This window comes from Urtica dioica, chromosome 8 (assembly GCF_054948205.1).
Source record: "Urtica dioica subsp. dioica isolate 48M chromosome 8, U.dioica_male_clone48M_v1_H2, whole genome shotgun sequence".
Lineage (NCBI taxonomy): Eukaryota > Viridiplantae > Streptophyta > Magnoliopsida > Rosales > Urticaceae > Urtica > Urtica dioica.
The window spans coordinates 18,842,261-18,854,164 of record NC_142763.1 but is presented as its reverse complement, the minus strand read 5'-3'; the positions used below and the strand labels follow the sequence as shown (position 1 = coordinate 18,854,164).

Genomic DNA, 11,904 nt, shown 5'->3' with positions numbered 1-11,904 from the left:
TGTGCCAACACGCAATAGCCACGTGTCCTTGCTTACCACAGATCTGACAAGTAGGTCTTGAGTTTGAACCTTGACCACCAGTGAAACGTCCTCGACCACCTCTGCCCCTAGAGCGACCTCTACCATGAGTATCTGTGTAGTTCGCCATTGCTCCATTGTAGTTTGTTGAGACTGACTGAACATCAATCGTTGATTGTGAGGTGAGCTGGTCAATGCGCGTTTCTTGTGAGAGAGCCATAGCTAAGACCTCTTGGACGGTTATTCCAGACGATTCACCATCACATTGTTGCAGACGGTTGTTTACCAATGCAACAACAACATCATACTCAACAGGTAATCCCATGAGTAGTGCCAGGATCAGATCATCGTCGGAGATGTCACCACCAGCCAAGAAAATTGAGTCTACGATGGCTTCCATTTTGGCGAAGTAGTCACAGATCGAAAGACTTCCTTTCTTTGTTGCTTGGAGCTGAGTCTTCAGAGGAATTAACCTAGCCTTCGATCTGACAGCAAACCTCTGTTCCAGAGCAATCCACATTCCATGAGAAGAACGGATTCTTGTGACTGACCTGAGAATCGTGGTTGATAGAGACGAAAGGAGCCAACTCAAGAGAAGCTGATCCTCTCTCAACCACTGGATATACTCTGGATTTGTTGATTTCGTGACATTTCCTTGCGGATCTGTGTGTTTGACGAATTCCTTGGGGTAGATCTTCGTTCCGAAGACAAATCCTTCAAGGTTGTGTCCAATTACTGCTGGTAAGACTTGGCTTCTCCAAACAGAGTAGTTTTCTTTGTCGAGCTTGACAGAGATTGCAGATGAGAGAGTAGGAGCGAAGTGTGGAGAGACTGATGATCTCGGGATCTCTGATGACGACGAGGAAATTCCGTCGAACGCCATTGATATATCTCTGATACCAAGTGAAGCTTTGGATAATCTCAGATCTAGGAGAATCCAATGCTCTAGAGAGAGAATCTTCTCTATGAGCCTTTTTGTGTATTTGTATTGCTTAACTGAATTAATTGAGTTACACGTATTTATATAAACCATAACTGTCTAGATACATTGTATTTATCTAACTATCTTCCTAACCGCCTAACCGTCTTGACCAGCGCCTTGACCAATGGGCGCTCAGCTGGCACGGCAGGTGAGCTGGCTGTGATCAGGTGTGGACCTCTTCAGGGTTGTTTCTATCAAATGTCGATCATAAGCATACCTTAGTACAGTTCCCGACGCGCGATGGCCCTTTCATCCTTAAAGTGACTAACAATATTGGACACTCAAAAGAACTAACTATTCCTATAGCATTTTAATTTTCCAAGTTTTAACATCTTTAAACTCGGTGATCTCGTCTTCTAGCTAGATCTACAAATCTCATTTACAAATCAAGTGAAGTGATTTATATTAGAGATGAAACGCAGTCGTTTCAGTCTCTGCTTTTGTTTTTATTTTATCTTGTGTATAGACACGTGTATAGCACGGATAGGCTAAATTAGTTATGTTAGTTGCTCCGTGTATATAAACACACACATTGTACATTTTCTGGTTAATGAGAATTTGCATACTCGATCTCACATTGAGTCGAGACCATTATCTCCCAAACACTCTCTCAGTCTGATCTCAATATGGTATCAGAGCTCTAAATTCCGCCATTGTTAGAGCATTTTGGAGCTTTGTCTTTACCTGAACTCGAGTCATCGGCGATACTCTGTTTCTGGCACCAAGTGAATGGAGGAACAGAGCAACACTTCGATGGAGAATTTAGCGTTCGGAGCTTCACGAAGGTCAGTAATCGATGATCCACTGAGTGCATATTATCTGCATCATTCAGACAATCCAGGTACAGTTCTCGTATCTCAATTGCTGAATGGAGATAATTATGCGTCGTGGAATCGATCGATGTTGATTGCGCTGTCCGTGAAGAACAAGTTAGGGTTTGTTGATGGATCTATCGTGAAACCTGATGGATCTGATCCACACCTATTGAATTCATGGAGACGCAACAACCATATCGTGATCTCTTGGTTGTTGAACTCTGTTTCGAAGGAAATTTCATCGAACATTTTGTTCGGAGAATCAGCTGCGGAGATCTGGAATGATCTGAACGAGAGGTTTCAGCAATCCAATGGACCGCGCATTTTCCAGTTGAAACGAGAACTCACAAACCTAACTCAAGATCAGCGATCGGTTGGGATGTACTTCACAAGGTTGAAAGCAATTTGGGAGGAGTTGAACAATTTTCGACCAAATTGTACTTGTGGAACGTGTAAATGTGGAGGTGTGAAGAAACTTAATGAGTTCTTCCAAAATGAGTATGTGATGAGCTTCCTTATGGGACTCAATGACTCGTTCTCAGCAGTGAGGAGTCAAGTGCTACTCATGGATCCTATTCCTGCAATCAACAAGGTGTTTGCATTAATTACACAAGAGGAGAAACAGCGAAGTGTTGGAAACGAGCATGGCAACATGGAACAAACCAGTACTGTGGCGATGGCAGTGAAAGATGACTTGCAGAAGAAGCCATACAAAAAGGACAAGGAGAAACCGACGTGTGCTCATTGCAAGATCCCAGGCCACACTGCTGACAAGTGCTACAAACTCCATGGCTATCCCCCGGGGAGCAGGAAGCCGAAGAGTCAGGTCAACTGTGCTGAGGCCAAAGATCAGGCAGTCAAGCATGAGGATCAAGACCAGCTGACAACAACTTAGTTGTATGAGCAGTGCAACCAGTTGATGGCGATGCTCTCCAGTCACATGAACACCTCCAAGCCTAGCTCATCCAATTCAGATGTCAATCAGACTACCTATGTCACAGGTGCCTGTTACTATGCCAACTCTTGTGATTACTTGTCAAACACACATACAGTATGGCTTTCAGATTCTGGAGCTTCCAAGCACATATGTGCTCATAGCTCTCAGTTCATAAGCCTCAAGTCCATCAGTGGTGCTACTGTTACACTACCCAACCATACTGTCATACCAGTTCATTTGTTTGGAGATGTCAGACTCAACAATAATCTGGTTTTGAGAAGTGTGTTGTATGTTCCTGGATTCAAGTTCAACTTACTGTCAGTTGGAGCTATCACTGAGCAGTCTGGTGTTGAAGTTACATTTACAGATGTTGATTTCGTCAAGCCTCCTCCTTCTTCTCGAAGTATGGAGGATTTGTGCGACAAATGGTCTGAGATGGGCATCGGAGAGGAAGAGGACGGGGATGTGTTAGTCATTGAAGAGGAGGAACTTGCGAGCACGGCGGTCGATATCTCTGACTGCCTTCTCGGGAGGCTGCTACGGCAAAAAGCCTTCAACCGAGGTGCGCTTAAGTCGGTCATGGCCACGATTTGGAGGACGAGTGGAAAGCTCGAAATCAGCGATCACCGGGACAGAATCCTCTGCTTCCGGTTCGGGAACAGGGCCGATAAGAGGCGGGTCTGGGAATTGGGGCCATGGACGTTTGACAAATCCCTCCTAGTTTTGAATGACCCTGAGATTGAAAAGGACAAAGATGATGAATTCCGACATATGGATTTCTGGGTTCAGATTCACGGAATCCCTCTCAAGTTTCGGTCGGCAAGAATGGGTGAGCTTGTCGGAGGACGAATAGGACGGGTTACCAAAGTTGACAAGGATAAGGAGGGTAGAATCAATGGGGATTTCATTCGGGTCCGTGTCGCGGTGGACATAGGCAAACCTCTGATGAAGGGAACATTTCTTAAGCTTGGGACGGAGGAGGGGAAGGCCTGGGTGACTTTCCGATACGAAAAACTCGGAGACTTTTGTTTCGTGTGTGGAAGGCTCGGGCACTGTGGCTCTGACTGTCATGAGAAGGAGGAGCTGGGTGTGGGGGGAACCCCAAGTATGGAGCTGGGCTGAGAGGACAGCCCCCTCACAAATCTAACGGTGGTACTTGGAGGTTTAACGGTGTGGGACCTAACCGGGAACCTGGTTGGGCTGGGCCGGAGTCCTGTTCTGCGAAAACTCACCGGGACTCGTCAAAAGCTTTGCAAGAGGAGTCGGGGGAGAGAGGCGAGAAACAGAGGCGTGGGAAGGAAAAACAATCGCCGCCGATGGAGACAGAGACCGGCCCGACCGCGACTCTGACCAAGCCACCGACAAGGGAAGATGAGCCGACGAAGGATAAAGAGATCAATCCGGGAGGGCCGCCGAGTGAAGCCATGGATACCGAGATGCCGACTGAGGAGAACCACCATGACAACCCTGGTCCGACGACGGTTAGGGCTGACGCGCGTGGATCTCAAACGAGGAGCGAAGTCAATCCCTCGGGCACCGGGTCTCATTGCCAGTCTGGGGTAGGCAAAACTTACCCTAAAAAAAAGGAGGAGGGTTTTGGGGCCGTTTCGGGGAGAGGAAGTGACAACGGCTCTTTGGAGCAGGTTACTAGTTCTGGTAAAGAGAAAGCTACAGAGAGCATGAATTCTGGGGCAGTTGGTGAAGGATTTATCAATCCCGCTGAGGACCTAGTGGGTATTTCGAGTGAGCTGGGACCCACTGTCCTTGGGGCAGAGGAGGATTTGGTCAAAGATGGAGGGGAAGACCTTGTTGGGCCTACCAGAATTTTTAAGCCCAACGGCTTGGAAGGCCTTGCCCATGACTTGGCTGGGAAACTTGCTGGGCCTCTTCGGCAACGCTCCAAAGGCCAGTCTGGGCCCCTTTTTCAACCGGGCCTGGACCCCTTTGGGGCTCTTCAGCAAAAGGGCCAGGACCCCCCTGGGAGTTTCACTGCCAAGAGAACGCCCTGTGACACCAGGAAAAGGCCCCTTGGGTGCAAACCGGGTCTAGGACGGGATGTGGGAGCCGAGACAAAAGCGGGGGCTGCCGGCGACAATGAAGGTGGGTCGGGGAAGAGGAAATCGAGCGAGAGGGTCAGAATTGGGAACGTCAAGAAGATGGCACGCATGTTTGAAGCCGGCGGAGGTGAGACCAATGAGGGAGGCTACACCGACGGGAACAAGGCGAGCCCTTCTTCCACTCGTCGGGTGATCCAGTGGGAGATGGTAGCTGACACGGGCCCCGGGTCCGATGGTGAGAGTGGGCAAGGGAGAGTGTTGAGATCCACGCTCGACACTCAGGTAAGTCCATCTATCTCCCTTCATTCTCTTGCGCTTCAGTTTGATATAGGACATAGAGACTTACTTTCTGCCACACATGACCTAGGTAGGAGAGACTTATTTTCTGTTACTCGCACTTTGGAAGTTTCTAGTTCGTTAGATTAGACCTTAGTTGTTACTGATGAGAGAGCGGCACCCCTCGAGAGCGAGGGCCGCCGAACGCAATGATAGGCGTTATCTGGAACGTCCAGGGGTTAGGCAACCCCGGGACGAGGTCAGCCCTCCTCGCCCACGTTCGTGATCATAGTCCCGATTTTATCTTTCTGTCGGAGACTAGACTACGGAGTGAGGGGGCTGAAAGAGTGAGAGTGTTGCTGGGTTTTGATGGTTGTATGACGGTGGACTGTCTTGGTAGGAGTGGAGGCTTGATGTTACTTTGGAAAGAGCCTGTGAGATTCCTACTCGGGACGTTTTCGAGATATCACATCGAGGGAGATTTGGTTAACGAGTTAGGCGAGAGTTGGAGATTTGCGGGGATCTACGGTGATCCAGTGAGCGCTCAGAGGAGACATACTTGGGAGCTTCTTCGTCGCCTCCGGAATTCTTACACGGGTCCTTGGTTAGTTGGGGGCGACATGAACGAAGTCGCCTCCAACTCTGAGATTAGAGGAGGTAGAGATAGAGGTCCCGACCAGTTGTCTTCTTTCAGAGAGATGATTTCGGATTGCGACATCCATGACTTAGGCTTTGAGGGAGACCCCTTCACCTGGCGCAGAGGAAGTATAGAGGAGCGCTTGGATAGATGCCTCGCGAGTCACGAGTGGAGCGATCTCTTCCCTTCGGCCACTGTTCGACACTTGAGGTTCTGGAGTTCGGACCATAGACCACTTCTTCTGCTTACAGCGGGTCTCAGAGATCGCCGGCGGAGCAGGAGGCCGAGGCGTTTCTTCTTTGAGGAGTCTTGGATAGGTGAGCCTGAGTGCGACGAGCGGATCCGTAGAGCTTGGGAGACGGGCCAGAGTGGTGATCAGAGTCCGAGCTTAGCTGATGCGATCTGTCAGTGCAGACAGAGTCTCTCCCGCTGGGGCGGAGAGAGGAACAGAGAGATCAGAGACAAGATTGAGAAGCAGAAGAAGATCGTTGAGCTTGCGGGTCTTTCGGGCCCGAACTTCTGTATGGAGTCCTTCAGACGGGAGGAGAGACAGCTTGACGCCTTAGTTCAGAAGGAGGAGCAGTACTGGAGACAGAGGAGCAGAGTGTCCTGGATGCGGTGCGGGGATAAGAACACGAAGCTTTTTCACCGCAAGGCTTCTGCTAGGAGGAAGAGGAACGCTATCAGAGGACTGGAGGACGATCACGGGGATTGGCACAGTGGAGACACTGAGATAGAGAGGATCGTCTCCGGTTACTTTGGTGACATTTTCTCTTTCACGAGGCCTTCTTCGCAGAGTATCGAGTTAGTTTCTGCGGACGTACAGCCTAGGATCTCAGAGGCTTTGAACGCCGAGTTGGAGCGCCCTTTTGAGCCATGGGAGGTGAAAAAGGCGCTTTTCTCGATGGATGCGATCAAGGCCCCGGGAAGTGACGGCTTTCCCACGATTTTTTACCAGAGATATTGGGACGTAGTAGGCGAATCGGTCTTGAAGACCTGCCTTGGGATTCTTAACGACGGGGACGAGGTGGCCACCATTAATGATACTGTGGTCACCCTTATCCCCAAAGTCGAGGACCCGAGACGATTAGCCTGTGCAACGTGATCTATAAGATAGTGGCCAAGTGCTTGGTCAACCGTCTTAAGACTACTATGCACGTCGCTATTTCTGAGTCCCAGAGCGCTTTCGTTGGTGGTAGACTGATCTTCGATAATGTCATGGTTGGTTTCGAGGCTCTCCACACGATGAAGCGGAAACGCTTCGGTAATGGAAAATGTGCGTCTCTCAAGCTCGACATGGCGAAGGCTTTCGACAGGGTTGAGTGGGTCTACCTGGAGTCGATGATGCTGAGACTGGGATACAACACGCGTTGGGTGCACCTTATCATGAGATGCGTTACCTCAGTCAGATTAGCTTTCAACATCAACGGCTCCATTCGAGGCAGTGTGACTCCTTTCAGAGGCCTCCGCCAGGGGGACCCTCTCTCTCCTTTCCTCTTCCTCTTCTGCTCTGAGGGTCTCTCGAGCCTCTTTCGAGCGAGTGAGGATTTCGGAGCGATTTTAGGAGTCCGGTTCCGGGATATCCATGTGTCTCACCTTCTCTTTGCGGATGATAGCTTGGTTTTTTGCCGAGCGACTCCTGACGAGTGTGAGAGGGTTACTGACATTCTTCGAACTTATTCTATGGCCTCGGGCCAGATGGTGAACTTTCAGAAGTCCGATGTTTGTTTCGGTACGGAGGTTAGCGATGAGGAGGGTGAGGTGTTGGCTCAGATCCTAGGTGTCAGGAAGACGGACTGCCATAAGCGATACCTGGGTCTTCCCGCGTTCACGGGTCGGCGGAAGGCGAAGCTTTTTGGATTTGTGAGAGACCGTGTTTGGGCTAAGATTAAGAGTTGGAATGGCCTCTCCCTCTCGCAGGCTGGTAGAGAGGTCCTCATTAAATCCGTCCTTCAGTCGATCCCCAGTTACGTGGCCTCGTGCCACAAGATCCTGCTGCGTTTGATTAGAGACATCCACTCGGCGATCTCCAGATTCTGGTGGGGGGGTGGAACGGCGACGAAGAAGATCCACTGGTGCAAGTGGGAGGACCTCACGCGACACAAGTCAGAGGGCGGGATGGGCTTCAGAGATCTGGAGAAGTCCAACCAGGCCCTTTTGGCTAAGAGTGTCTGGAGACTTCACAGGAGACCGGATAGTCTGGTAGGTCGAGTCTATAGTCAGATCTACTTCCCCGACGGTGATATTATGACAGCTCTCCCTGGCTCGTGCAGCTCTTCCATTTGGCGCAGTCTTCTCTGGGGACGTGAGATCATTCAGTCCGGTTCGAGATGGCGGATCGGGGACGGGGAGTCTGTGTTGGTCATGGGCGACAGTTGGGTTCCGAGGGACAGACCGGCCACCTGGATTGACCCCCATTGGATTCCCCCCGATATGCGGGTAGCTGAGCTTATGAGACCCGATGACAACACTCTCGTTGCCAAGAGATGTATGAGAACACAAAAGATGTATGACAACACAAAAGAGAATCCCTAGTCACACATGTCATATCTCTAGCTTGTAGTCTCATTGATTCACACACATAGGGGTTGAAAAAAAAAGAGAGTATATATATATATATATTGTTGTCGTATTATATATAATGTTTCATGCGTAAACATGGCTTTTTGAATAGAAAGTGGATATTTATTTTAGTTCACATTCATCTGTCTTGAAACTTCACAGTGGCACTTGCATGGTTAATTCTATTTGAACCATTAGTTGTTTGGTTAGAGTGAAATGTCATTTAATGTTATGTCCAACAAAATAACTAATAAAACGAGGTGGGACATGAATGAAATGTAAAAAAATTTCAGTTGGCAGAAGATAAAAGCATTGGGGTAAGCGAAAAAAAAAGGCTGCAAAAGATAAGTTTTTTTTTTTTTCAGAAAGAGATAAGGTTAATAATTATGTGATAAGGTTATGTTACAATGACAACACTCACGTTGCCAAGAGATGTATGACAACACAAAAGATGTATGACAACACAAAAGAAAATTGCTTTCCTTTTCTCATGTCTTGGTAATTTTGGCTCCAAAATGTTCATTTAATACGTGGTTCGTGAGATAGTCCAGAACTATAGATGTTTTTGTTAGGACTGGAAATATAATTTATATGTTGATTGTCACTTAGTCTATAAATAGAGGTTAGAAATAATCATTTACCGCTACCCTTCTGAGAGAGTTTGGGGTCTCTCGAATTCCTTGATTATCTTGTATTCAGTACCATTCTATTGAAATCTTCAAGGTTCATATATCAGCTTTCTTTCTTCTGGTGAAATCGAAAAACACATATAAAATGATCCACTATTTAGAGCACTTACAGAATTTTGTCTAAATGATGGTATTCATGTTGATCGAAGATGATCTCCATTCTCGTGCCACTAAACTATAAGCCTAAATCCAAAAGAAGGGACAAAATATTAAAAGTTAATTTATCGTTCACAATGTGATTTCAGTGTTCAACAATAATTAAAGTGAATCAGAAGAAGAATGTTTCGCTGACTTGATCATAATTTTTTTTTTGTTGGTATACTAGATTCAAAAGATACCGACAATAGAGTTGAAAGACGTTGAACTCAAGCCCGTGGGAGAAAATCCATGGGATTCCGAGGACGAACCGAACACAAACGAAATAGGAGAAACCGAGGAAGATGCTGTATCTAGTGATTCCGTAAAATCCATGGTGATGAAGATGCTGACCATCCCGTGAGCCGGTTCAACCGGCTTCAGACCAAATCGGGAATTGCAAAAGCGTTTCCGCTGGAGATTCTCGAGGATCCTTGTAAAGGCTACATTTCACATCTAGGCGAGTGCGTATTCGGGGTTGAAATCTTTGTTATCGAGTACAGAGGCAAAGTAGAGAGCGTTTCGATGCTCACGGGCAGAGAAATAACCAACCGAATCTTCACTTGGGTGATCAAGGACTTCTCCAAGCTGGGGAACGAATCGCACAAGTCCGAAGTTTTCGCTTCGGACAAAACGAATAAGTGGTGCGTGATTTGTCTTGTTTTTCTCTGGTGTTTGCGTTTTTTTTTTTTTTTTTGGTATAATTATTAGTGTTGTTGTGCCGGGTTTCTGTAGGGTGTTTACGATTCTTCCGACAGTCGTTCCGGAAGGAAGTATGAGAGTTATAAGATCAATGGTATTGGAGCTATCTCCGGTGACATTTGGTGAAATTCGCGGGTCGGTTTACGCAGAGTATAAGCTGAGAGTGCTCGATCAAATCAATGGCAAACACTTTGAGCGCACAGGTATGTCCACCCTTTTTTTTTGTTGCAATTGTTACCAAATTTGCCTACTAAGAGCATGTCCAATGTAGTGTTAAAAAAATCGAGCTAAATGTATAATTTGATGCACAATACCAAACAATCCAATTGAGTGCTATAATTTGTGTCTAAAATTGTAAAACAAAAGAAATGCATTTTACTATTGATCCCAAGGATTTAGACTAGCGGGCTTAGTTGGGTAAAATCAGATACTCACAGTTAAAAAAAAATAAGGAAAATTTCACACATATATCGTTTAAAGATGATAAGTCACTGAATACCTCAATTATTGAATATTCTATAAAAACCTCATTTTTTTTTTAGTTTTCAGATGATTTAATAGTTATATGAAATTAGACGGTAAACAACCAAGAAAAAGTTAAAGGAAACGGTAAACAATAAAAAAAAGTCAAATATAACAGGAAAAGCTTTAAAAAAATATCCTTGGAATAATAATGAGACATGAGATATTCTCGAAAAAAAAAAAAATTAACCCGGTAGTCGAATAATTTCCTTAAAAAATAATAAGCATTTTTTTATATTTGGCGTTAGACCATTGCTAATCACACCACTCTAATTATGTAGTAGAGGTCCCAATTTTATAAGGAAGTAGCATTTACAATAGAATTCTACATCGGAGCATACGCGTAACCACATATTGTAAGATACTGGGCGTTTAGCAATGTGAAACGTTTAAATTGGTTATTTAGCATTACATATTCTAATGGATCCTTTTTTTATATGCTGCAGAGAGCTCATGTTTTGAACCCCCGAACAAAAGTCCGTGCAGCCACTTCACTCAGCTTATGCCGTTGGAGGATCTTCACGATGAGTCAAATGGATTTATCGTGAACGATACCCTGATTTTCCAAGCGGAATTTCTTGCTGTCTCTAAAACCATGATGTGTGGCCAAAAAAGAGAGAAAAGTGGAGGCGACAAACGAGAGCGAGTGAATGCCAGCTCTTAAAAAAAAAAAAAATATGTTCATGGGGTTTCTGTATATGGTGTCCATAATGTTCAAATGTCAACTTTCCATAACTGGGGCTTGATTTTTCATTATCTTGCAGGGGAGTAGCAAGTGACGGTTTTTTTTATCTTGGAGCGGAGTCTCAATCAAAAGAAGCAGATTGCTAAGTTTTGTTGATAATTAATTTTTTTTAAATCAATTTTTTTGATGCTATGCTTCTTTTTTTTTTCTTTTTTTTTTTCCTACTAAGATGTTATGCTTCTGAGGGGACTTAGTTTTTATAGTGTATAAGAAGTATTTGCATGTGCTAAGTTAAAGTTATCAAATCATGAGTTTTTATAAGCCATGTGATATGATTGTAAAAGAATTCTCAACTTTAGTATGGAAGAGGGTATTATTTTGCAGGAATTTAAAATGTTCGGGTATTATTTTGCACAATTGAAAAGTGAGGGTATTATTTTGCAGAAAAAATGAAATGGGAAGGGTTTAATATGTAGATTACTCAAATTAATTTAATTACAAGAGTACCATATGTTATCTATGTCCTTAAGAAAATCTCACAGATGCAAGTTTGAAGATTTAATGGACAAGTTTCCTTTTTTAGTTCATAGATTTATCCGTTTTTTCATCAATTTATAAACAATTTTATTGGCACTCTAACAAAGTAGCCAAATTGAAATGCTGCAATTTCAATTTGGTCAACCTTTTGAAAGTTTTAGTTAAATAATGATGTTATTAACTGCTAGCCTTTTACCCAAATACCATTCTTTTGTTTAATTTCATAAATAATAATAATAAAAAAACCAAGATAATTAAAATCCCACAATTTATGTAACTACTTGCCTAATACACGAATATCAATTAATTCTCGTTTTAAAATAATCGCTACTCTTCAATAGAAAGAAGAA

The 11,904-nt window shown here is 45.0% G+C and overlaps 1 protein-coding gene across 1 annotated transcript; it reads left to right on the top strand.

Moving 5' to 3' along the window:
- The first annotated feature begins 9,450 nt into the window (after positions 1-9,450).
- Positions 9,451-11,002, top strand: LOC149388512 (ubiquitin C-terminal hydrolase 12-like). Its single transcript, XM_089623608.1, has 3 exons — positions 9,451-9,752; positions 9,844-10,013; positions 10,779-11,002. The coding sequence occupies exons 1-3, from the start codon at positions 9,634-9,636 to the stop codon at positions 10,994-10,996; spliced, it is 507 nt and encodes a 168-aa protein (XP_089479734.1). The 5' UTR covers positions 9,451-9,633; the 3' UTR covers positions 10,997-11,002.
- The last annotated feature ends 902 nt before the right edge of the window (positions 11,003-11,904 follow it).